At 42.5% G+C, this 24,995-nt stretch overlaps 3 protein-coding genes across 7 annotated transcripts in view; 2 read left to right on the forward strand and 1 right to left on the reverse strand.

Moving 5' to 3' along the window:
* Nucleotides 1-12,646, reverse strand: part of LOC128686930 (NAD(P) transhydrogenase, mitochondrial-like) — a 46,285-nt gene extending 33,639 nt beyond the window's left edge. The window contains exons 1-3 of one of the 4 annotated variants that reach the window (XM_070082608.1): nt 12,471-12,592; nt 6,923-7,022; nt 3,226-3,427 (exon numbers count right to left, since the gene is read on the reverse strand). In XM_070082608.1, coding sequence (XP_069938709.1) covers nt 3,226-3,425 — 200 coding nt within the window. In that variant the 5' untranslated portion in view covers nt 3,426-3,427; nt 6,923-7,022; nt 12,471-12,592. Of the gene's footprint in view, nt 1-3,225; nt 3,428-3,989; nt 4,036-6,922; nt 7,023-12,155; nt 12,290-12,470 lie in introns of those variants that run through there. The other 3 variants (XM_070082607.1, XM_070082609.1, XM_053774219.2) reach the window with 3 other exon arrangements.
* The window catches only part of LOC128687056 (synaptonemal complex protein 1), a 361,887-nt gene that overhangs the window by 217,769 nt on the left and 119,123 nt on the right, over nt 1-24,995 (forward strand). The gene's annotated exons all lie outside the window — the stretch shown is intronic.
* The window catches only part of LOC128686932 (isocitrate dehydrogenase [NADP], mitochondrial), a 46,980-nt gene continuing 34,776 nt past the window's right edge, over nt 12,792-24,995 (forward strand). The window contains exon 1 of the mRNA XM_053774221.2: nt 12,792-12,998. Coding sequence (XP_053630196.1) covers nt 12,899-12,998 — 100 coding nt within the window. The 5' untranslated portion in view covers nt 12,792-12,898. The remainder of the gene's footprint in view (nt 12,999-24,995) is intronic.

Consider the following 24,995-nt stretch of genomic DNA (forward strand, 5'->3'; position numbering starts at 1 on the left):
TTTGCTGTCTTCCATGCCTCAGGCAATCTCCCTGTTTCGATAGATGTATTGAATATTGTTGTTAGGGGTACACATAGCGCCTCTGCTCCCTCTCTCAGGACCCATGGAGAGATGTTATCTGGCCCCATTGCCTTTGAGGTATCTAGCTCACTCAGAAGCCTCTTCACTTCTTCCTCGGTTGTGTGTACTGTGTCCAGCACATGGTGGTGTACCCCACCTCTCCGTCTTTCTGGAGCCCCTTCTGTCTCCTCTGTGAACACTTCTTTGAATCTCTTGTTGAGTTCCTCACATACTTCACTGTCATTTCTTGTTGTCTCTCCTCCTTCCTTCCTTAGCCTGATTACCTGATCTTTGACGGTTGTTTTCTTCCTGATGTGGCTGTATAACAGCTTCGGGTCAGATTTGGCTTTTGCTGCTATGTCGTTTTCATATTGACGTTGGGCCTCCCTTCTTATTTGTGCATATTCGTTTCTGGCTCTACGACTGCTCTCCTTATTCTCCTGGGTCCTTTGCCTTCTATATTTCTTCCATTCCCTAGCACACTTGGTTTTTGCCTCCTTGCATCTTTGAGTGAACCATGGGCTCATCCTGGCTTTTTCATTATTCCTGTTACCCTTGGGTACAAACCTCTCCTCAGCCTCCTTGCACTTTGTGACTACATATTCCATCATCTCATTAACTGGTTTCCCTGCCAGTTCTCTGTCCCACTGAACCTCATTCAGGAAGTTCCTCATTCCTGTGTAGTCCCCTTTCCTGTAGTTTGGTTTCATTCGTCCTGGCCTTCCTGCTTCCCCCTCCACTTGTAGCTCTACTGTGTATTCGAAGCTCAAAACCACATGATCGCTGGCCCCAAGGGGTCTTTCATATGTGATGTCCTCAATATCTGCACTACTCAAGGTGAATACTAAGTCCAGTCTTGCTGGTTCATCCTCTCCTCTCTCTCTTGTAGTGTCCCTTACGTGTTGGTACATGAAGTTTTCCAGTACCACCTCCATCATCTTAGCCCTCCATGTATCTTGGCCCCCATGTGGCTCCAAGTTCTCCCATTCGATCTCCTTGTGGTTAAAGTTGCCCATGATCAGGAGCTTTGCCCTGCATGTATGAGCTCTTCTGGCCACTGCAGCCAGTGTGTCAACCATCGCTCTATTGCTCTCGTCATACTCTTGCCTTGGCCTCCTGCTGTTCTGTGGTGGGTTATACATCACTGCAATTATCACCTTGGGACATGTGTGTGCATGTGTGTGTGTGCATGTGTGTGTGCATGTGTGTGTGCATGTGTGTGTGCATGTGTGTGTGTGCATGTGTGTGTGTGCATGTGTGTGTACTCACCTAGTTGTACTCACCTAGTTGAGGTTGCGGGGGTCGAGTCCGAGCTCCTGGCCCCGCCTCTTCACTGATCGCTACTAGGTCACTCTCCCTGAGCCGTGAGCTTTATCATACCTCTGCTTAAAGCTATGTATGGATCCTGCCTCCACTACATCGCTTCCCAAACTATTCCACTTACTGACTACTCTGTGGCTGAAGAAATACTTCCTAACATCCCTGTGATTCATCTGTGTCTTCAGCTTCCAACTGTGTCCCCTTGTTACTGTGTCCAATCTCTGGAACATCCTGTCTTTGTCCACCTTGTCAATTCCTCTCAGTATTTTGTATGTCGTTATCATGTCCCCCCTATGTGTGTGTGCATGTGTGTGTGCATGTGTGTGTGCATGTATGTATGTATGTATTTATGTATGTATTTACATGTATTTATGTATGTATATATGTATGTATGTATATATGTATGTATTTATGTATGTATGTATTTATGTATGTATTTATGTATGTATGTATTTATGTATGTATGTATTTATGTATGTATGTATTTATGTATGTATGTATTTATGTATGTATGTATTTATGTATGTATGTATTTATGTATGTATGTATTTATGTATGTATGTATTTATGTATGTATGTATTTATTTATGTATGTATGTATTTATGTATGTATGTATTTATGTATGTATGTATTTATGTATGTATGTATTTATGTATGTATGTATTTATGTATGTATGTATTTATGTATGTATGTATTTATGTATGTATGTATTTATGTATGTATGTATTTATGTATGTATGTATTTATGTATGTATGTATTTATGTATGTATGTATTTATGTATGTATGTATTTATGTATGTATGTATTTATGTATGTATGTATTTATGTATGTATGTATTTATGTATGTATGTATTTATGCATGTATGCATGCATGTATGCATGCACAGTGGTACCTCGAATTTCGAACAGCTCCCAACTCATACAATTATGTAAGTGTATTTTTTAAGTGCTTTTCTAAGTGTATTTTTGGGGGTCTGAAATGGACTAATCTAATTTACATTATTCCTCATGGGAACAAATTCGTTCGGTAACAGCACTCGAACAGCCTTCTGGAACGAATTATGGCCAAAATTCGAGGTAGTTGTTTGCTAGACAGCAACCACCTAGGGAGGTATTACCGTCCTGCCAAGTGAGCGTAAAACGAAAGCCTGTAATTGTTTTACATGATGGTAGGATTACTGGTATCATTTTTTCTGTCTCATAAACATGTGAGATTTCAGGTACATCTTGCTGCTTCTACTTACACTTAGGTCACACTACACATGCATGCACAAGCATATATATATACACACACCCGAGTTTTCTTCTATTTTTTTACTAGGTCTTGTTCTTGTTTTATTTCCTATCTTCATGGGGAAGTGAAACAGAGTTCTTCCTTTGAAGCCATGCATGTCATAAGAGACAACTAAAATGCCGGGAGCAAGGGGCTAGTAACCCCTTCTCTTGTATACATTACCGAGGCAAGTGGGCCATATCCCACCTGCCTCGGTGGGATATGGCCAGTAGTATGTTGAAAGATAGATTGATACACACACACACACATTATCAGGTCTCTCTCTCCCTCATTTGAAAGTACACTCTAAGTGTCTTGAGGCATTCCCAGATTTTTAAATGTTTAGGCAGTAAATGACCTCTACATTTTTCTCTTACATAATACATCCACCCATCTATTTTGAACCCTTTCTACCCATAGCCACATAAGAACTAAAGTCTAAAACATTTTGAACAACTCATATTACAACACACACAGACACACACATTTCCTGCAATCCTCCACACCTGTTACATGTTGTCCCATACATTAACAACCCAAGGCATCATATTATACTCTCTTCACTCACCTTTTCTCATTTTGCCATATTTCTTTAGGTACACCGATGGTCATGTTCTTGTATGGAATACCAGGGATTGCTTCGGCAGGTTTAGCAGCTTCATGGAGACGTGCATGTGTTCTCAGGCCTCTAATAGAGCTGATGAGAGGTCTATGCCCACTCCCTGCTACTTCAAGCGTCGTCAACGAGAAGCGTAGGACTGACGCCATCTCTGAAAAAAAATATTTGATTATACATTGCAAAATAAATAAATACCTAATTCCTTTTAATATATATGATCCAGCATTATCATTACTTAAGTTACACAATATGAATACTGAATAAGGATAAGTAGACAATATTAAACTATAAAGCCTTATTTTCAAGCCTTTTGTTAACAAGACAACACTGGTATGTACTGTAATGTATCCAATTTTCATAATTCAGTAAAAAAAAAGACAAGCAGTACAGTATTTGGATACACAAAGGAGGCTCTTTGTTGTACAATATTTATGAACTAATAAAAGGTATATGATTGGCTGGATAAAGAATTTATGCATCTTGTCCATGTACAGCATTGCACACGTTTGAACTAAATGGTTAAAATATTTAATGCATTTATAAGGAGAGACTCCAAATAAGGTTATGTAGGTAATAGGACTGTACTGTCGTTTCCAGTTTGAGTCTTAAGCAAGGATGTATGATGCCTATTTATAAATGGAAGCTTTTATTTAAACAATAAATCCTAAAATGGAAAAAGCCCACTGCCTGGGCAAAAGGTCAATGAAGGATACCTTTACAATGCATTTCAGTATCATTTTCCATCATGCCAGTATTTCATACCAACTCTCTCCATCGAATACTTAAGGCTGGCGACATTACAGACCTGGAGAGCGTACATTATTATTATAATAAAAAATGGAGAGCGTACAAAGAACTTTCACGGCATATATAAGGACGATAAGGCACCTAAATTACTTGGAACGGTTGAAGGACCTTGATCTGTAGTCCCTGGAATGCAGGCGAGAGAGATACATGATAATATACACTTGGAAGGTTCTGGAGGGATTGGTACCAAACCTGCACACGAAAATCACTCCCTATGAAAGCAAAAGACTCGGCAGGAGATGCAACATTTCCCCAATGAAAATCAGGGGTGCCACGAGTACAATGAGACAACACAATAAGTGTCCGGGGTCCAAGACCGGGCTGTGGTTCGAACGTCAGCTTGCGTGCGGACAGTAGTAACAGCCTGGTTGATCAGACCCTGATCCACCGTGAAGCCTGGTCTCAGACCGAGCCGCGGGGGCGTTGACCCCCGAAACCCTCTCCAGGTAAATATAAAAAAAACTTCCCCTGAGTGATCGGTGTACAATAATTTATTGTGCTCATGGCGTCCCATAGCTCGGTTGCTAGGGCACTCAGCTCGCACACTGAGGTCCGTGGTCCGATCCGGGTACGGGTGGAAACATAAGGGAGGGTTTTCTTTAAGATACATGCTGTCTCTGCTCACCTAGCAGTAAACTGGTACCTGGGTGTTAGCCGACTGGTGTGGGTCGCATCCTGAGGCCAAAATTAACCCATATAGGTCATACAGAGCCTGGGGAGAATACAAGGCATTCAGGCTTGCATCAAGGAACTTCCCTTGAGGGAGCGGTGTAGACTAAACTCCTTTGCTCTCTGCCTTACCATATACTAGCTATTGTGTCGTTACTACATACAATATGGGTGTACACCACCTACATATTACTGTGGTTATAATTATAACCTTAATTTTTAAAGGGGTGGAGGGGTAGGCCAGTGGAAGGCCTCTGTCAGGTAACTAAAAGCTCCAGTTGCCACCTGATGCCCTCGCTTCCTTCCTGCCCTGCAGCGCTGTATAGTCCTTGTGGCTTAGCGCTTCTTTTTGATTATAATAATAATCCAGCTGCGGGTCTTCATATGACTAAGACCGGCGTCAGGAAACACTTGTCCTACAACCGGTTTGTTTCCAAGTCTGTAAGCTCAGGCAAATCCTTTTGTATTTCAACCATAATTAAGTGCTGGCGTCAATATCTAAACCAGCTGAATGGGAACCCCCACTCTCAAATATCAGATTTTAAGGTCAAGCTCCCGATTTGAGCCCAATACATTAACCGGCTGCTTGATCCTCCCCCACCTGGCGGTCACGCACTAACAACCGCTACCTTGTCACATTACGCTACCACTCCTACTCTCACTCTCGTAATGCTAAAAAAAAAAAAAAAAAGAACTGAATTATTTAGAAGAAAAGTAGAGTGGGGATGTAGTATAAATAACAGCACAGTGAAGCCGGTCAAGGTTGGCAACACCAGCCGGTGAGGTAGAACCTAATGTGGGTGAGCTGGCACAGCTGTCCAACGCCGGCTTTATGACGTTTTCCAAGGGCGACTAACAAGTCATAATCGGCAGTACCAGCATCTCGCTCTTATAATTAGTATTATAAACCTAATAAGATAACCTTAAACGTAAACATGCATTACTAAAAACAATATCCAGTAAACTTTTAACTTCGGAAATAAACCACTGGGGAAAAAATCTTTGTGCCTGTAACGCTGCCAGACATTGTGGAAGATTTTGAGAAACTTCCAACACTGAGTAATGAATATGTATCTCCATGCTGCCAATATTGCAGAATACATCAAGAAAACATATCGCGAACGTATTAAACCACCCTCATACGTCTAGCCGGTTACAATCGTAATGGATACGAGTTCCTACATGATTCAAAACTGCAGACTGGTAGGTAGCATGTGTAGGCTCCCTCACACACCTGTTACACAATAAACAATACACGTACATTACGCAAGTGCAATTACATCTTGTATGACAAGCTGAGCTATAATTATCACCAGGTTGTGAACAGGAATTGTGAGACGCATACAAACAAAATGGAGCTGTAGATTAACTAATTGTGTTACAGTGGCTGCGTGATCCCAGAAAGGTACACCAGTATTCCATAAGCTCAGTCCCCTCTTACAGCAATGCACACAAAAGGAATAGTACAGAGTGCGGCTTAAGTTTCTAACGTACAAGCTAACTCACAAGTACCTACACAGTCTAATAATACAAAAAGCTTCCGAGTCGGATACATAGGCGTTGAAGGTTTAAAGCTGATGAGACATTCACACATTCTAGTATAAAAAAAAATTAACCCTGACCTCCGAAGTAGGATTCACCAGTGCTGAATATTTGAAGTCGATTTTAAAAGTCATTCTCAAAGAAAATCTTGGAGGTAAAAAACATAAAATTCAACCAACAAATTCAAGACACCTCCCACAGGAATATCTAATAAGACTTGTAACATTGTATTAGGAAACGTTTCGCTCAGTGTTGTATCAATTCAATGATCAAAGTTCCTAGTGATCAAACAATTTCGTAAACGTTCTAATGTTACGCATGTCTTATTTACACTGTCATATACCCAACAGCTATTTTACAACTAATTTTATCTTGTCCTAAACTCCTTATAGCCATGTCTGTTTAAACAATCTTCAATTAATTGTCATTTTATTGTATTGTATAACAATATTATAGACTAGCACTACTCATCCTTTGATATCTACACAATTATACTTTTTTTTTAAATCGTGAACTACTTTTATCTTTTTGAAACTGTGTATTAGTTCCTTAAATAAAATATGTATGATTATTATTATTATTATTACAATCAAGGGGGAAGTGCTAAACCAGTAGGATTATACAGCACCTGTGGGGAGGATGGAAGGTATTCAGGTTTAATTCAGGGAACTGAAGCACAGATCTAGTTCCCTAGATCAAGAGCCCCTCACCAGCATCAAGGAACCTTCCTGGAGGGGGGACAAAATATGTAAGATTAAATTTTGCCCAAAATGCTGTGGATGCTACGGAAATCGCAGATCTAGAGAGTGCACAGAGATCCTTTACTGCACGTATAAGTTCTGTCAAGCACCTTAACTACTGGGAACGCTTGGAAGCACTTGACTTGTACTCGTTGGAACGCAGGAGGGAGAGATATATCATAATCTACACTTGGAAAATCTTGGAAGGAATGGTCCCAAATCTGCACACAGAAATCACTCCCTACGAAAGTAAAAGACTGAGCAGGCGATGCAAAATGCTCCCAATTAAAAGTAGGGGCGCCATTGGTACACTAAGGGAAAACACCATAAGTGTCCGGGGCCCAAGACTGTTCAACAGCCTCCCATCAAGCATTAGGGGAATTGCCAATAAACCCCTGGCTGCCTTCAACAGAGAGCTGGACAGATAGCTAAAGTCAGTGCCAGATCAGCCGGGCTGTGGCTCGTACGTTGGACTGCGTGCGCCCAGCAGTAACAGCCTGGTTGATCAGGCCCTGATCCATCGGGAGGCCTGGTCATGGACCGGGCCGCGGGGGCGTTGATCCCCGGAGTAACCTCCAGGTAACTTTCGGATTTATTTTATACACTAATTTTTAAATACTGACTTAACTTGGGTTACTGTGACCTGTAGATGTCAAGTGTTGTGTGCAGGTGTGCTTACATTTGCTGGCAGTAGTTTGGGCTCCTGGCCCCATAGTACTGCGGGATTCTGACTATTTGAGCCGGATTATACCTACACTTAAAATCGTTTAGCGGGACTCCTCCATTTCCACATCCAATTTCACTTCTTCACTAGCCGAAAATAGACATTTCCTAAGATACATGCAACTCTTCCGTGTTTTTTGTTTCCATTTTCCCGTCCCTGCATTTCCAGCAGTCTATTTCAATCCGTTTATCAATTCCTGTCTCTTTTCACGTAACCTTATCTTCCCTAACACTACCCTCCAACTACAAGCCTATGGCTCAAGTATGGGAACACACCTAACAGCTGGGCTCCTTGATTTGGAAAATACGAAGTCTAGCAGAAATAAGTACCCTGTGAGCCAGTGGGTGACGTCACAATGGTACATCAGCTGACGCCGGCAGCCATTACGCAACACCAAGACCTCCACCCTCTCGCTTTACCCAAGCAGATATAGTATCTGCGACTGGATCAATAATCACAATCTTCAACCAGTTACCTACCTGGAGGGCATTCCGGGGATCAACGTCCCCGCGGCCCGGTCCACGACCAGGCCTCCCCGTGGATCAGGGCCTGATCAACGAGGCTGTTACTGCTGGCCGCACGTAATCCAACGTACGAACCACAGCCCGGCTGATCCGGCACCGTCTTTAGGTATCTGTCCAGCTCCCTCTTGAAGACAACCAGGGGTCTTCCCGTAATGCCCCTTATTGCTGGTGGGAGGCTGTTGAACAGTCTTGGGCTCCGGACACTTATTGTGTTTTCTCTTAGTGTACCAGTGACGCCCCTACTTTTCACTGGGGGTATGTTGCATCGCCTGCCACGTCTTTTACTTTCGTATGGAGTGATTGCTGTGTGCATATTAGGGACCAGTCCTTCCAGAATCTTCCAGGTGTAGATTACGATATCTCTCTCTCGCCTGCGCTCTAGTGAGTACAAGTCAAGTGCTTCCAGGCGCTCCCAGTAGTTAAGGTGTTATTATTAAACTCTAAACCTGCTTGTTATACAGCTTCGTAATCATCCATACAAAACTTCAGGTATAATCCACCCTTACTTAAATATCTTACCGCTCGCATTACATCTTTCAAGTAAATAGTTAAAATTTATACAGAAATAAGCAACTTATAGAAAATTGTGTAAAAACACTGACCACAATTATTCTGTAGTCTTGGAAATATAAACACAAATGCAGTATAATGTGACCCTTTATTGACAACGTTTCACCCACACAGTGGGCTTTTTCAAGTCACACACGGATCTACCTGGGGTTGGAAGGTACGAGAGTATTTATAGTCATGTTCAGAATGTTGAGATCAGGTGGAGAATGCTGCATCTGATGATCTACCTGGTGGGGTTATAGATCATCAGATGCAGCATTCTCCACCTGATCTCAACATTCTGAACATGACTATAAATACTCTCGTACCTTCCAACCCCAGGTAGATCCGTGTGTGACTTGAAAAAGCCCACTGTGTGGGTGAAACGTTGTCAATAAAGGATCACATTATACTGCATTTGTGTTTATATTTCCATTGTGTCGGTATTTTATACCATTTATTTCCATTCTGTAGTCTTATTAACTTTCTAAACTTTAAAATGTTTTAGCGTTGTTCTGCTTAATGTTATAAGAACATAAGAAAGAAGGAACACTGCAGCAGGCCTACTGGCCCATGCGAGGCAGGTCCAAGTCTCCTACCAATTATTATCTTTCCAGATATGAATCCTGGACTATCTACTGTTATAATAACACGAATGCGACTCTCAACAGTCAGCTTCTCTCTTTTATGTGCGGGTTATTTGTGTATCGTTCCAGTCACGGTATTGTGTCTTTTTTGTTATTCTTAGTTACTTACTGTTAACTGAAAAAGAGCAGCAGGGTTAAGTGGAGTTAAAAGCAACCATACCACGGACGGGGATAGAACCTGCTATCAGAGAGAGTTGCCCATACATCTCGCCCGCCCGGAAACCTATCCTAGGTTCCTTGCATAAGTTTAGATACAATTACGCAATTTTTGGATGACCACAATTCTTCAACCATTCATCACACAGTAACATGAGTAAACTACCTTCGGTCAAGTTTTCAAATGTGTTCAACCCAGCGCAGATGTTGGGCTTATTATAATGGTATAATGCAATAAAATTTGGAGAAATTTAACGATCATATTCATATACTGTACAAGAATGGCACTAATAGTAGCTTAAATAGGACATCAGTTAGCTTATTTTGCCATTATTTGTATATACTGGGGAAATTATGGTAAGGCTCAGGGCACTTTTGGAGGTTGCTACCATCTTTAAGGACACCAATGGAAATAAGAAAAATCGTTTTACTTTAGTGGGATATCCTAGGTTAAATCTACATTGCAGTTTTTATGTGCCCATCAACATGTGTGTACCCTCAAAACCACTGTAAACAATATTTGTATGCTGTGTATATCTACACATTTAACATTACTGACAGTGAACATGAGTGTTATTGTGACAGGCCTTCGTGTTCATAGACAATAAACCATAATTTTCAAACAAAATATTTCAATACAGTGAATAAAAAATGGCTTACAGAACTTACAAGATTCGAACCTATATTAAGCCAATTCTAAAATTAGCAGGCCGATAATCTATCCACAGCTAGCCTGCTTTTTTTTCGGGGGGTGGGGGGGGCTTGTCATGGGTTCAAAACCTGTTCTTTCAGCGAATCATCTGCAATCGTGTTATTACGATTTCGGAAGCCAATAACAATGATTTCGAAAATGCTTTAATTTCAAACTTGAATCCGCAATAGTTAATTTTCTGAACAAATGACATTTTCCGAATTGTATGTTGACGTCATTACGTAATCTGTCGGTACTTATTCCGTTATCCACGAAAGTCATATCCTTAAAAAGACAGCAGTCATTGCGATATTAAATGTCAGGGTGAACCCGCAAATACAATATGTAAATAGTAGAATCTCCCAAGGGTCGGTCATACACCCCAAACAGTTCCAAGTACATGTGAATGACCTACCAAGCGATAACGATAAGTAAATATAAATGTTTGTAATCAGAGCCAAAACTATCAAGGGAGTACCAAAAGAATAGTAGGATATTACAGGAAAACCTGTAACACCAGCACAACTGAAGGAACTAATGGTTACTTAAAATAAAGCGTTCAAGTCCATCAATTTCGAGCGAAAGTTAGTTATACTTTGGGGAAGAGACTTGGTTATATACTGCGTGGAACAGTAGCATATGGAAACTAACCGAGAAAAACCTTAAGAGTGGAATTTATGACTGTCTCACCTGAAATCAGAGAAACATGTATCAAACGTAATACTTTAAATAGTTTTGCATCAAATACGTAGGCCAATCCTTGAGTACTCGGCCCCAGTTTTGAACCCACTCGCCAACTACGCAACGAAAAGTTCTGAGGTAAGCCTGCCTCCAATATTAGTTAGTGCATATGCGGAACGAGTTAAGAGTTTGGTAAAAAAAAATCTCTCATCGGCGGACATTACAATTACGCAATTATAAAATAAATAAATATGGCTTTGACTTCACATTACCCACTTCTCACACTGAGATTTTATTCTAAACTACACAATTCTTAAACCCCTGTGTTTTATTATACATTTACTCCTTCAGCATCACTACAACCCCTTACAGTTCTCATGGCATCGCCATGGTAACACTAATGACACTTGCCAATGATGATGAAACTGGCCAGCAATGACGGTACCGGCCAAATGATAATACTGGTTAAGTGATGGCACTATTCAACAGCGACAGTACTGTCCAATAGTGATGGCACTAATAGTGATAGCACTCTCCAATAGAGATGGCACTCTCCAATAGTGATGGCACTCTCCAATAGTGATGGCACTCTCCAATAGTGATGGCACTCTCCAATAGTGATGGCACTCTCCAATAGTGTTGACACTGGCCAAGTGATGGCACTGGCTAGGTGGTGGCACTAGCCAATAGCAATAGTACTAGCCAGCAATGATGGCATTGTCCAGCAGTGATGGTACCAGGCAAGTGATGGCACTGTCCAACAGCGATAGTACTGGCCAACAGTGATGGTACTGTCCAATAGCAATAGTACTGGCCAACAATGATGGCACTGTCCAGCAGTGATGGTATCAGCCAAGTGATGAAACTGTCCAACAGGGATAGTATTGGCCAACAGTGATGGTACTGTCCAACAGCGATAGTATTGGCCAACAGTGATGGTACTGTCCAACAGCGATAGTACTGGAAAACAATAATGACACTGACCAACTGTGATGGCACTGACCAACTGATGGCACTGACCAGCTGTGATGGCACTGACCAGCTGTGATGGCACTATCCAACATGAAAATAAGCCGCTGACTTCCTAGGGGTTATCCTAGGTAATTTACACCATGTATGACAACTGCACTTATGCCTAAATAAACTTACCGTCCAAGTGACGGTAGTCCCAGTTGTGTCTACCTAACCGGCCGGCCCTACCGTTCCCACCACTTCACCCTCACTGCCACAATCACTACCGCACAAACACCACTGAAACCTCCTCAGGTAACTTGGCCCTTTCTAGGGTGAGGACCTCGTGTGAGAAACATCTGTACATTTAACCTAAATACAGTTCGTATCCATCACTTCAGCTGTCGCCCCGGGTCTCATCTTCCAAATGTTATTATTCCCTCACACCTGCGTAGCCAGCACCTACAAGCACACACCGCAGCGCACACCACTCCTACATGCTTTCACACTCACCGTCGAGTTGGGAAGCAGCAACGACAGGGAGAAAATAAGGAGAAAAGGTGTGTAGAAAGGCTGCGACCCCAGGCCGGCCAAGTGCTGGCCAGTGTCTGCTGCTGCGCTCAAGCGCAGCCACACCGCGCACCCACAACACTTTTCAAATCTATACAGCTAATATAACACCCTTAACACTAACATTTCATACAAATAAGCCTTTTTATATATAAAATAAAAGCACATTTTGCGTTGTAGTGATAGGATATTGATTACAAAAGGTTTTATTAGCGTGATTTGTGAGTTAAGTGTAAAGGTGTTGGTTGTTGGGTGGCCGGCTGGGTGCTGGTGGTGGGTGGCAGAGGCTGTGTTGCTCTGGTTGTGCGAGGTTGGTGAAGGCGACGGCAACACTCCCCGGGGGTTTTACCTTTTTAACTACATCTTCCATCATGACCTCTACACTTGCTAACATCGCCAAGGCTGCCCTTGCAGCGGTGCCCAGGCAGGCCAGGGTGGCTGTACCCACGGTACTGACACAGAAGCGGACATGTGAGTACACTTACATCGGTGTCACTGTCCTAGACCGACCACTGGGGAGGTCTAATAATACTACCGGCCGGGTAATATCGGGCACTGTGCCGGCCGTTTATTGACGAGAGGCCACTGCCCGGCTCCTTTTGTTAAAACCATCGGCGGTTTTCCAATTTTGTGCCAGTGAATTGGTACACGAGTTCTGGGAAGCAATTTTTTGAAGGGGAGGTAGTTCATGACCTAGTTAAATCTTCAAGGATGAAGAGTACTTGCTCAAAGGAACTGGAAATGGCCTTTTCTTTGCTTAAAAGCTAATTACTTCCTATTCCCCGGGTGCTATGAATCTCTCGGGCTTTGCTGGATAGCCGGTATAAACGCGGTGGGGGATGGAGTGGCTGAGTTAAAACGTGCGGAGGGGGGGGGGTGAGGAAGTGGCCTTGTTAATTTAAACGTAGGGGGACAAAGGAATGGCTAAGTTCAACGTGCGGGGAAATGGGTAGTGGGTAATCGTGAGGGAGATAGGGTGAAGTGGCCGGGCTGTGGAAGTGCAGGTGATTGGGGAGTGTGACTAGGGTAAAGTGAGGGGTGGGAGCGGATGGAGTGGTTGAGGTGTACGTGCAGGGAAGGTGGAGTGGCTGGGTTAAACGTGCAGCAGATGGGGAGGGGGTGACTGGGTTAAACGTGCAGCAGATGGGGAGTGACTGGGTTAAACGTGCAGCAGATGGGGAGGGGGTGGCTGGGTTAAACGTGCAGCAGATGGGGAGGGGGTGGCTGGGTTAAACGTGCAGATGGGGAGGGGGTGGCTGGGTTAAATGTGCAGCAGATGGGGAGGGGGTGGCTCGGTTAAACGTGCAGCAGATGGGGAGGGGTGGCTCGGTTAAACGTGCAGCAGATGGGGAGGGGTGGCTCGGTTAAACGTGCAGCTGGCTGGGTTAAACGTGCAGCAGATGGGGAGGGGGTGGCTGGGTTAAATGTGCAGCAGATGGGGAGGGGTGGCTCGGTTAAACGTGCAGCAGATGGGGAGGGGGTGGCTGGGTTAAACGTGCAGCAGATGGGGAGGGGGTGGCTGGGTTAAACGTGCAGCAGATGGGGAGGGGGTGGCTGGGTTAAAGCAGGGGTTAGCGGATGGGACGATTTAATATGCAGGGAGGACTGATTGTGATATTATACAGTACTAAGAAATTATAGGTTTGCATTGTATTCCAGTTGAAGGCAGTAGTTACTGCCACAATACCTGCCAGTGTTCCCTCCAGTATAGTGACTTAGTGGCGCAGTTACTGATACCTGCAAGTCAGGAGGATAGCTGACTTGCGCTGGATGGCCATACGGGTTCAGCACTTCAGATTTATCATTAATTACACAGCCTATAATTAATTTATAGTTTATCATTAATTACGCAGCCTATGCAGAATGCTGAAAATATTTTATCTTCATCGGCAAATATGATAAAAGCCATCGTACTATTAAATCCTTTAAGGGAATTGCACTGATGTATGTAAATGGTTCTTGAAAACATGTATTAGGCTGTTATATTGAACCGCCCCTCAAGAGAGGTTCCTGGACGCTGGTGAGGGGCTCTTGATTTAGGGAACTGAATCTGTGCTCCGGTTTCCTGAAGTGAGCCTGAACACCTTCCATCCTCCCCCCCCTCCCCACATGCGCCGTATAATCCTACGGGTTTAGCGCTCCCCATGATTATATAATGAACCGTATATGCAGCAGTGTCTAGTGGTTTTTAAAAGGTACAAGTTTTACCTTATAATGGGAAAGGTGGTTGTACTATTCTGTTCCATCTGTCTAAATCTCTAGCTAGAGGAAGAAGTCTTGTGCTTTTTTGTGTGCAGGCAACACTGAGGAATGTCATTTGGTTTGTACTTTTATGTATGATGCCGTGAGGAAGACTTGGTCTGACTGCTTTTGTGTACATTGCATTATGTCGAGGTCAGTAATAACACGCTACAAAATGAGTTGAAATATAGTAATGCAGCACTGTTGCAATAGTAATAAACGTGTACAAAAAAATATCCCAGATCTGAATTTGTAATAATTTCGGCTTTACATATACTGTTTTGTCTTGAAATATGTATTACCCTGTATGATTATTCATTGAACATACACTGTATCCACGTTTTCCTAAGAGTACACCAATGGAATAAATTCTAATTGGCTTTCCTTATCTGGGTTAAATCTTCATTATTTATAGTTTATTCACGCATGTGCTCATCACGCAACCGTTGTACATTAACTCGAAACATTACTCGAATAAATCAATTTATGGAATTCTTTAATCCTCTACAATGACGTAAGTGTCCAGCAAATCGTATCTAAAATGTTATCTTTGCTTGGATTTTCTTGTGTATCTGCTTAATAATGAATTTGACTGTTTCCGATTTCCCCGTAAAGCAACAACCATCACGTTACCGCCGCCAAACAACCACAAATACATGACTAAACCCCCTTGATCTTGTCCATCGTCGACCCATATCACAGCCCATCTTGTTAGGTAAGACACATATGCAACAGTTAGACAACTTTATTCCGAAACGTTTCGCCTACACAGTAGGCTTTTTCAGTCGAATACAGAAAGTATGCAGGAACAGAAGAGATGTGAAGACGATGTAATCAGTCCATCACCCTTAAAGTCGTAGAATTTGAGGTTGTCAGTCCCTCGGCCTGGAGAAGTTCAGTTCCATAGTCAGGAACTATCTGAAGATCAAGCGACAGTGCGGAGACTTAAATACTGTCGGAAGGAGAGGTGCAGGGTAGTAGTAGTAGTAGTAATAGTAGTAGTGAGAGGCAACTGAGAGGTCATGTCCCTCTCAGATCCAACCCTTCTCACTTGAAAAGCTTGTTAAAGGTGTTTTCTGTACCAAGATGCCACGTGTTGCAGTGTCTGACAAGATGAACATCAAAATGGTATATAATACCGACAGGTTGTTAGGTAAGACACATATGCAACAGTTAGACAACTTTATTCCGAAACGTTTCGCCTACACAGTAGGCTTCTTCAGTCGAATACAGAAAGTATGCAGGAACAGAAGAGATGTGAAGACGATGTAATCAGTCCATCACCCTTAAAGTCGTAGAATTTGAGGTTGTCAGTCCCTCGGCCTGGAGAAGTTCAGTTCCATAGTCAGGAACTATCTGAAGATCAAGCGACAGTGCGGAGACTTAAATACTGTCGGAAGGAGAGGTGCAGGGTAGTAGTAGTAGTAGTAATAGTAGTAGTGAGAGGCAACTGAGAGGTCATGTCCCTCTCAGATCCAACCCTTCTCACTTGAAAAGCTTGTTAAAGGTGTTTTCTGTACCAAGATGCCACGTGTTGCAGTGTCTGACAAGATGAACATCAAAATGGTATATAATACCGACAGGTTGTTAGGTAAGACACATATGCAACAGTTAGACAACTTTATTCCGAAACGTTTCGCCTACACAGTAGAAAAAATCAATTTAGGGAATTCTTTAATCCTCTACAATGACTTAAGTGTCCAGCAAATCGTATCTAAAATGTTATCTTTGCTTGGATTTTCTTGTGTATCTGCTTAATAATGAATTTGACTGTTTCCGATTTCCACGTAAAGGAACAACCATCACGTTACCGCCGCCAAACAACCACAAATACATGACTAAACCCCCTTGATCTTGTCCATCGTCGACCCATATCACAGCCCATCTTACCAAGCAGAACGAATGTGTGATTTCCCAAGAATTAAGCGACTGCCAGACGTTACCTCTACCGTTTAAGTAATCTGGTTATTGGAATATAAACGTAAAATTAATTAAATGTAATTACATTAAAGTAACCCAGCCCGAGTTTTGTTTGCTTGGAACATTTTGATCTATGTTTCGAAACTCGTAAACGTGTTATAAAACTTACGGGATTCCAGCCATCGCTTGGTCATTAAACGTTAAATCTAATGCATCTTAAGTGGTTAATTTTATCACCAACAATGATGCTTGATACCAAGGTATCATTGAAATTAATATTTAAAAGCGTTGAACGCTTGAAAGAGCGAAATTAGGTGTTGAGGAAAATAAAAATGTTTTGTAACTTCAACAGTGATTTGCAACTGGCATTGACTTGACAATATTGTTAATTGCCTGGGAAAAATCACTGATACGTATAATGGAACTACCACCAGTACAGTGACTAAGATTTTCCTTACTGCAGTGTTACCTGGAGGTTATTCCGGGGATCAACGCCCCCGCGGCCCGGTCCATGACCAGGCCTCCCGATGGATCAGGGCCTGATCAACAAGGCTGTTACTGCTGGCCGCACGCAGTCCAACGTACGAGCCACAGCCCGGCTGATCCGGCACTGACTTTAGGTATCTGTCCAGCTCTCTTTTGAAGGCAGCCAGGGGTTTATTGGCAATTCCCCTAATGCTTGATGGGAGGCTGTTGAACAGTTTTGGGCCCCGGACACTTATGGTGTTTTCTCTTAGTGTACCAATGGCCCCCCTACTTTTTATTGGGGGCATTTTGCATCGCCTGCCCAGTCTTTTACTTTCGTAGGGAGTGATTTCTGTGTGCAGATTTGGGACCATTCCTTCCAAGATTTTCCAAGTGTAGATTATGATATATCTCTCCCTCCTGCGTTCCAACGAGTACAAGTCAAGTGCTTCCAAGCGTTCCCAGTAGTTAAGGTGCTTGACAGAACTTATACGTGCAGTAAAGGATCTCTGTACACTCTCTAGATCTGCGATTTCACCTGCTTTGAATGGAGATGTTAATGTACAGCAGTATTCCAGCCTAGAGAGAACAAGTGATTTGAAAAGGATCATCATGGGCTTGGCATCTCTCGTTTTGAAAGTTCTCATTATCCATCCTATCATTTTCTTTGCACGTGCGATCGTGGCACTGTTGTGATCCTTGAAAGTGAGATCCTCAGACATTACTACTCCCAGGTCCCTTACATTATTTTTCCGCTCTATTGTATGGCCGGAGTCAGTAGTATACTCTGTTCTAGTTATTATCTTCTCCAGTTTTCCATAACGGAGTAGTTGGAATTTGTCCTCATTGAACATCATATTGTTTACCGTTGCCCCCTGGAAAACTTTGTTTATATCTTCTTGGAGATTAACCGCGTCCTCAGCAGATGACAGCCTCATGCAGATCCTAGTATCATCCGCAAAGGATGATACGGTGCTGTGGTGTATATCTCTGTTTGTCTGATATGAGGATAAGGAATAAGATGGGGGCGAGTACTGTGCCTTGTGGAACAGAGCTCTTCACTATGGCAGCCTCCGATTTAACTCTGTTGACCACTACTTTGTGTTCGATTTGTTAGGAAGTTGAAGATCCATCTCCCCACTTTCCCAGTTATTCCTTTAGCACGTATTTTATGGGCTATTACGCCTTGATCGCATTTGTCAAATGCTTTTGCAAAGTCTGTGTATATTACATCTGCATTCTGATTTTCTTCCAGTGCATCCAAGGCCATGTCATAGTGATCCAGTAGTTGTGAGAGGCAGGAGCGACCTGCCCTGAACCCATGTTGCCCTGGATTGTGCAGATTTTGGGAATCCAGGTGATTTGCAATCCTGCTTCTTAGCACTCTTTCAAAGATTTTTATGATGTGGGACGTCAGAGCTATTGGTCTATAGTTCTTAGCTAATGCTTTGCTGCCACCTTTATGGAGTGGGGCTATATCCGTTGTTTTAAGTGACTGGAATTTCACCCATGTCCAAGCTGCTCCTCCATAGTGTACTTAGGGCACGCGAGAGGGGTTTCTTGCAGTTCTTAATGAAAACAGAGTTCCACGAGTCTGGGCCCGGGGCTGAGTGCATAGGCATGTTGTCAATGGCTTTTTCGAAATCTATCGGAGTTTACCTGGAGTTTACCTGGAGAGAGTTTCGGGGATCAACGCCCCCGCGGCCCGGTCTGTGACCAGGCCTCCTGGTGGATCAGCCCCTGATCAACCAGGCTGTTGCTGCTGGCTGCACGCAAGCCAACGTACGAGCCACAGCCCGGCTGATCAGGAACTGACTTTAGGTGCTTGTCCAGTGCCAGCTTGAACACTGCCAGGGGTCTGTTGGTAATCCCCCTTATGTGTGCTGGGAGGCAGTTGAACAGTCTCGGGCCCCTGACACTTATTGTATGGTCTCTTAACGTGCTAGTGACACCCCTGCTTTTCATTGGGGGGATGGTGCATCGTCTGCCAAGTCTTTTGCTTTCGTAGTGAGTGATTTTCGTGTGCAAGTTCGGTACTAGTCCCTCTAGGATTTTCCAGGTGTATATAACCATGTATCTCTCCCTCCTGCGTTCCAGGGAATACAGGTTTAGAAACCTCAAGCGCTCCCAGTAATTGAGGTGTTTTATCTCCGTTATGCGCGCCGTGAAAGTTCTCTGTACATTTTCTAGGTCAGCAATTTCACCTGCCTTGAAAGGTGCTGTTAGAGTGCAGCAATATTCCAGCCTAGAGTTAGGGTAATGTCGGAAATCTGGCATACATTTATGGGGTTTTGAGGCTCATTCATGAAGAAATAATTTGGGTCGTCGATCCTCAGACCGATTAGTGGTTCACTAAACACAGAGTCGTACTGGGATTTCAATATTTCACTCATTTCCTTGTTGTCATCTGTGTAAGTCCCATCCTGTCTGAGTAAGGGCCCGATACTAGATGTGGTATTTGCCTTGTTTTTGGCATATGAAAAGAAATATTTTGGATTTCTTTCAATTTCACTAATAGCTTTAAGCTGCTCCTGCCTCTCCTGGTTCCTGTAAGAGTCATTTAGCTTAAGTTCGATAGTTTCCACTTCCCTGGTCAGCGCCTCCTTTCGTGTATCAGATATTCTAGCACTCCTGAGGAGCTCAGTGACTCTTCATCGTCTTCTGTAGAGGGAGCGTCTTTTTCTCTCCAGTTTACTCCTGCTCTTCTTCTTTCTTAGGGGAATATGCCTAGAACATGCTTCGGCTACCAGGAAGTTGATCCTTTCAAGGCACTTGTTTGGATCCATGTCATTTAAGACATCTTCCCAACATGTTTCGTTTAGGACATGGTTTACCTGGTCCCAGTTGATGTTCTTGTTGTTGAAATTGTATTTTGTGAAGACACCTTCCAAGGTACATGCATTCTGCTGTTCAGGACCCCTATGCATGTACGTCTGGACTTCGATTAGATTGTGATCGGAATTAGTTGTTTTTGATATTCTTATGTCTCTTATCAGGTCCTCATTATTTGTGAAGATAAGGTCAAGTGTGTTTTCTAGTCTTGTTGGCTCCACTATCTGCTGGCTTAAGGTTCTTAACATTCACAACAATGTCGTTTAGTTTACTTGCACATTTTATTTTTTAACTGATGCAGGCAGAGACGACGTCCTTCACTTACAACATGACATCTCTTACTGAGAGAGCGATCCTATTGAAAGTGATTCAGGGAGTCTATAAGAGTCTATTGAAGGGCTTATAGACGTGCAGTTGAATAAAAGTTTTTGCACTTTAAAACATTACACTCGTCAAACTTTGTGTAAATATACAAAAAGTTGATCATGAGTTATTACTGAACATGTAAGATAGTGGCCAGACTTGGTGGGATTAAGCAGTTACACAACTGAGTTGACGTGTTCTTTCCCCCCATTTTTTTTACTGAGAATAGTTTATTAAAACACCAGCGTACTTTGTTCATCCACGTTTGTCCAGTCATTAAAATTATCATTCCTTGGTAATAATTCGCTGTGTACCATTTACTACACGGACCACCAATGGAAATGACTACCTTTTTGGGGGTTATGCTAGGTAATTTACACTGATAATTATACTTGTGTACCCGTGCCTAAATAGATTTATTCCTGTCTAATGCTGATTCCTATTCTCCATAACTAATATATATAGCATGGAAAGTATGCCTGGTAATGAAGTAGCAGGAACTGAATAGTATCTTTAGGGCTTTATAGTGCACTCGACTGAAATCATTAGCAACTGCCACACTAAAGTTGCATTAGTTTTGTTGCGTAGTTGTTGCTTGTCTATTTTCTGGGGGTTCTCAGTTTTCTGTTAGATCAAGGCAGTTTTGCATTATTTATCGGTATTTGTTACCTTTGGTTAAAGTTAACCTAAAATAGTGATAAGAAATCTGATTGTTATAATACAGATCCAGCTAAAATGGTGATCAACACAGGCTTCAATAAACATCTATGGATTTCCAGCAACGGTTTGCAACAAGTTTCTATTGTTAGGTTGCCATCTCTCCATATAAAATAACCAGTTATACGACAACGAAAATAAATTAAGATAAAAGCTATACAAAAGTCTGCGGCGTGAACAGAAAACGGAAACTCAAGAGTTCAAATAACCGAGTTTCACTGTTTAAGGCACCTTCATCAGTCCCCCATTTGACTTTCTTTACAATAATGAAATGCTGTTTGTCATTAAGAGGATGGGCTAGTAAATAGGTACATATGTAGGTTTAAGATTTATCGAGATTTTTCGTCCATCAGCATTATCAATGGACAATTTTTTTCTCCTGCCTCAGGCGATGTCGGAGGAAGTGTAAAATAAACGCAGTGAAAAGCAAGGGGTGCCCTAGAAACAATAATAGAATATTGTATCAACTTCCGTGGTTCCGGATTGTTCAGCACTGAAAATTTTTGAATTTTCCTAAATTCAGCATGTGTAAATTTGAATAATTTAGTAATTATGTATTAAAATGTGAAGTTAATTTGACCCTTCAAGAAATTTAGTGATGGGGGTGGGGGGATGTGGAACTGCCACGAGGCAGACAGGAGGACGCCATAGTGAAACTTAATGTATGAACACTGGTCTGTTAATTGTGCAGTGTAATCAGGCGTCATCGAAGTCCAATGAAGAATTGGGATAGTGTGGAAAACCCTTACAATTTGGCTACAAGGACGGGAAATAGGGGACTCGGATTCTTTTCAGCAAAGCGCCTTAGCTAAGTGATGCTTACCTATAATGTATAGTAGTTTTGCACTGGCCATTGTCAACTTTAGCTATTGGGGTAGCATTAGGATGTGTTAAAAATAAAAATTGTGATCCAGTAATTAAATGGTAAGTAGTAATACGAATTGCTTTTCTAATAACACCATTATATGTACAAAAATTATATTGTGTACCAAACAAGCCAAATCATATACAGTCCATATTATTTTATAAATTACCATTATTGGTACTAATCTTTAATATTGTAATTATTTTTTTAGTATTTGGTCTAGCTTTTTGTGAGTGGTGATGTAATGGGCATAGAGGGAGTGACAGTTCTGCGATCTACTGTGACTGTCCCACTTACCTCGCCCAAATTACTTGCATGTAATAATTCAGGTAATACCTTGTAAATCTCATGGAGGTAATTTCCCACAAGCACCTTACCAGAGTATATCAGAAACACTGTTGTAACACATGAAGTCTTCAATAGAAAACTTTAAAAGCATCTCTGATGGATGTGGGGCCGCCAGCAGCAACAGCCTGGTTGACCAGGCAAGCACCAGACAAGCCTGGCCTAAAACCGGACTCCGGGAGTAGAAAAAAACTCTAAACTCAACAGACGTTACTATAAAAACTTGTGGGTTGCAGTCTTACGAAATTTAGCTGCTGAAATCTTTTTCACATCCTTATGACACATTTGCTTCCACATGATTACCACTAGTCAGCCATAATATATGCAACTGCCTTTTTTGCCGCATCAGTAATCTTCCAAACTATCTGTGCAGCGCCCCAACAAGTTAACACTACCCGTGACACTACCCGTGACACTACCCAACACTCATGCTGTCCTCCCCTCGTGCCTGTCAAAAACACAGCATGGTATGATGTGTCAATCTCTTCAACATTATACCACTCTTCTGTCACCACCATCGGTAAAGAATTACATCCCTCACCAACCCTGGCCAACCGGGCTGTGGTTCATACGTCAGCTTGCGTGCGGCCAGCAGTAATAGCCTGGTTGATCAGACCCTGATCCACCATGAAGCCTGGTTTTAGACCGAGCCGAGGGGGCGTTGACCCCCGAAACCCTCTCCAGGTAACTCCAGGCAGTATACCATGCACGCCTCAGGCAAGCGCATATTCAAATCTCTTGCATAAGGGACCCTCGGTTATATCCTCAACAGGTGTTGAGGATATGAATGCCCTCCCTCTCTGGAGAGAGTTCCGGAGATCATCGCCCCCCGCGGCCTGGTCCGTGACCAGGCCTCGTTAAATTGAAACCCTCATTAAATTCAAGCAGTTCCTAAACTCAAGATTATTAGATACTAGGTGATCTTTTCGCTTTCTCTCACCCCGTACCACCTTGCCAGAGAGGAAGTAGCGTAGTTACCATTCACGAATCTGATAAGAGTATAAAGTCACGGAGATATGATAGCCAATGCGATCATTTTAAAACGGGAGACGCGTCATTAACTTCAAATTATATTCATACCCATATTGTCTTTATGAATATATTTTTTTAGAATCATCCATTGCAGATGCCATCAGGAGTCGCCTTGATAACGTAATTTGATGAATGTATCAGCACTGCTTAAAGAGGAGTCGTTCTTGGCTACTCTTTACTCTCAGTTCACCTAGGTATGTGAACTGAAGTAGTTGACGCGAGTTTCTAGAAGAGTTCTTTGATAAGGTATCTCAAAATTGATAGTGACAACATATAAGAGTAGAGTCATGGTTGACTGATAAGCAACGGTTCGCACAAACGAGGACACAAAACTAAGAATCACTCGAGTAGTACTTATCAGAGGTCACTCTTAGACCCCCTTCTTTATAATCTTAATATACGAGGAAATAGAGCAACAAAAGTTCAGACAACCCCCCCCCCCCACACACACACGTACATGCATGCATTCCATTCATTCACAGGATACTAGGGGCCTTCAGGGTAATTTGGAAAAAATACTGTGGGTTGAAAAGCGTCAGTGATGGCATTGTAAACTGTCTCAACCCTAGGGAAAGGAAATGAACTTCAGAATTTTAAATAATTGGGAACTTTATAAAAAAAAAAGATGCCTGCTTCTACTAAGCAGAAATCTGAAGCCCAGAGTAATATACTGAGTGAATTTATATTAAGATTTATAAGAAATAAAAGTCGTAGGCTACTACTAAATCTTGACAGTTAATAAGGCCTCAATTGGTGTATCCGGTGTAATTGGAGTACAGAATATTCAAACATAATGAGTTAGAAAACGTGTGAGGAGGAAGATTTTATTTTGATTATTGACTGGGGAATTAATAGCCCAGGGTAACTGTCACTGGCTTATTTTCATTTGGATAATTTTATCCTCTTAACCCACCCCTCCAGGGAGGTTCCTTGAAGCTGGTGAGGTGCTTCTAACTGTCAGAGTCGCCGTCTGGTTGAATCCTCCCTTATACACAGCTTTCCTTGTATGACTCGCGAAATCGTAGTAACACGATTGCAAACAAAACTTTCCCATTACATTGTAAAATGCTCCAAACTTCAAAACACCCGTGACCTAACCTGATTCTTTTTCTTCCCCTTTCCTCTTTCTTCTTTGGGGTTTCTTTGTCTTGGGTGTTTGGTCCACTATTTCCCTCCCTCCCCTGTGTTCTTGTTCCTACCATTTGTGGGGCCCCTAGCTCTCCTGCAGTGCTGTTCTTTCTTAGCCGCGGGGGTGTTGATCCCCGGAATACCCTCCAGGTAAACTCCAAGTAGCACCTCTACCACTACCTCTTCCTTTCCTACTACCTCTCTTGTCCCGTCCCTGTCATCTGGCCTATATATACTCCCTCCTTTCCTTGTTAGTGTGACTTTGTAAATGGTCCAAGTCGGACCGAAACGTCGTCGTAAGCTCCTTTCTCCTATGTGCGGGTCATTTGTGTATAAAGAAATGTACTTGTCCTTCCCTTTCTTGGATCAAAGGACCACAATGGAAATAAGTCACTGACTTTTTTGGGTTATCCCAGGTTCTCTACACACATGCTGCTATGTATGATAATCTATGTACCTGTATTTGTGCATACCTGAATAAACTAACTTGCTTCCCATTCCCCAGGCTTTTTATGACTAATATCTCTTTATTTCTACAAGTGCATGCACAGGCCTTGCTG

This window comes from Cherax quadricarinatus, chromosome 7 (assembly GCF_038502225.1).
Source record: "Cherax quadricarinatus isolate ZL_2023a chromosome 7, ASM3850222v1, whole genome shotgun sequence".
Classification (NCBI taxonomy): domain Eukaryota; kingdom Metazoa; phylum Arthropoda; class Malacostraca; order Decapoda; family Parastacidae; genus Cherax; species Cherax quadricarinatus.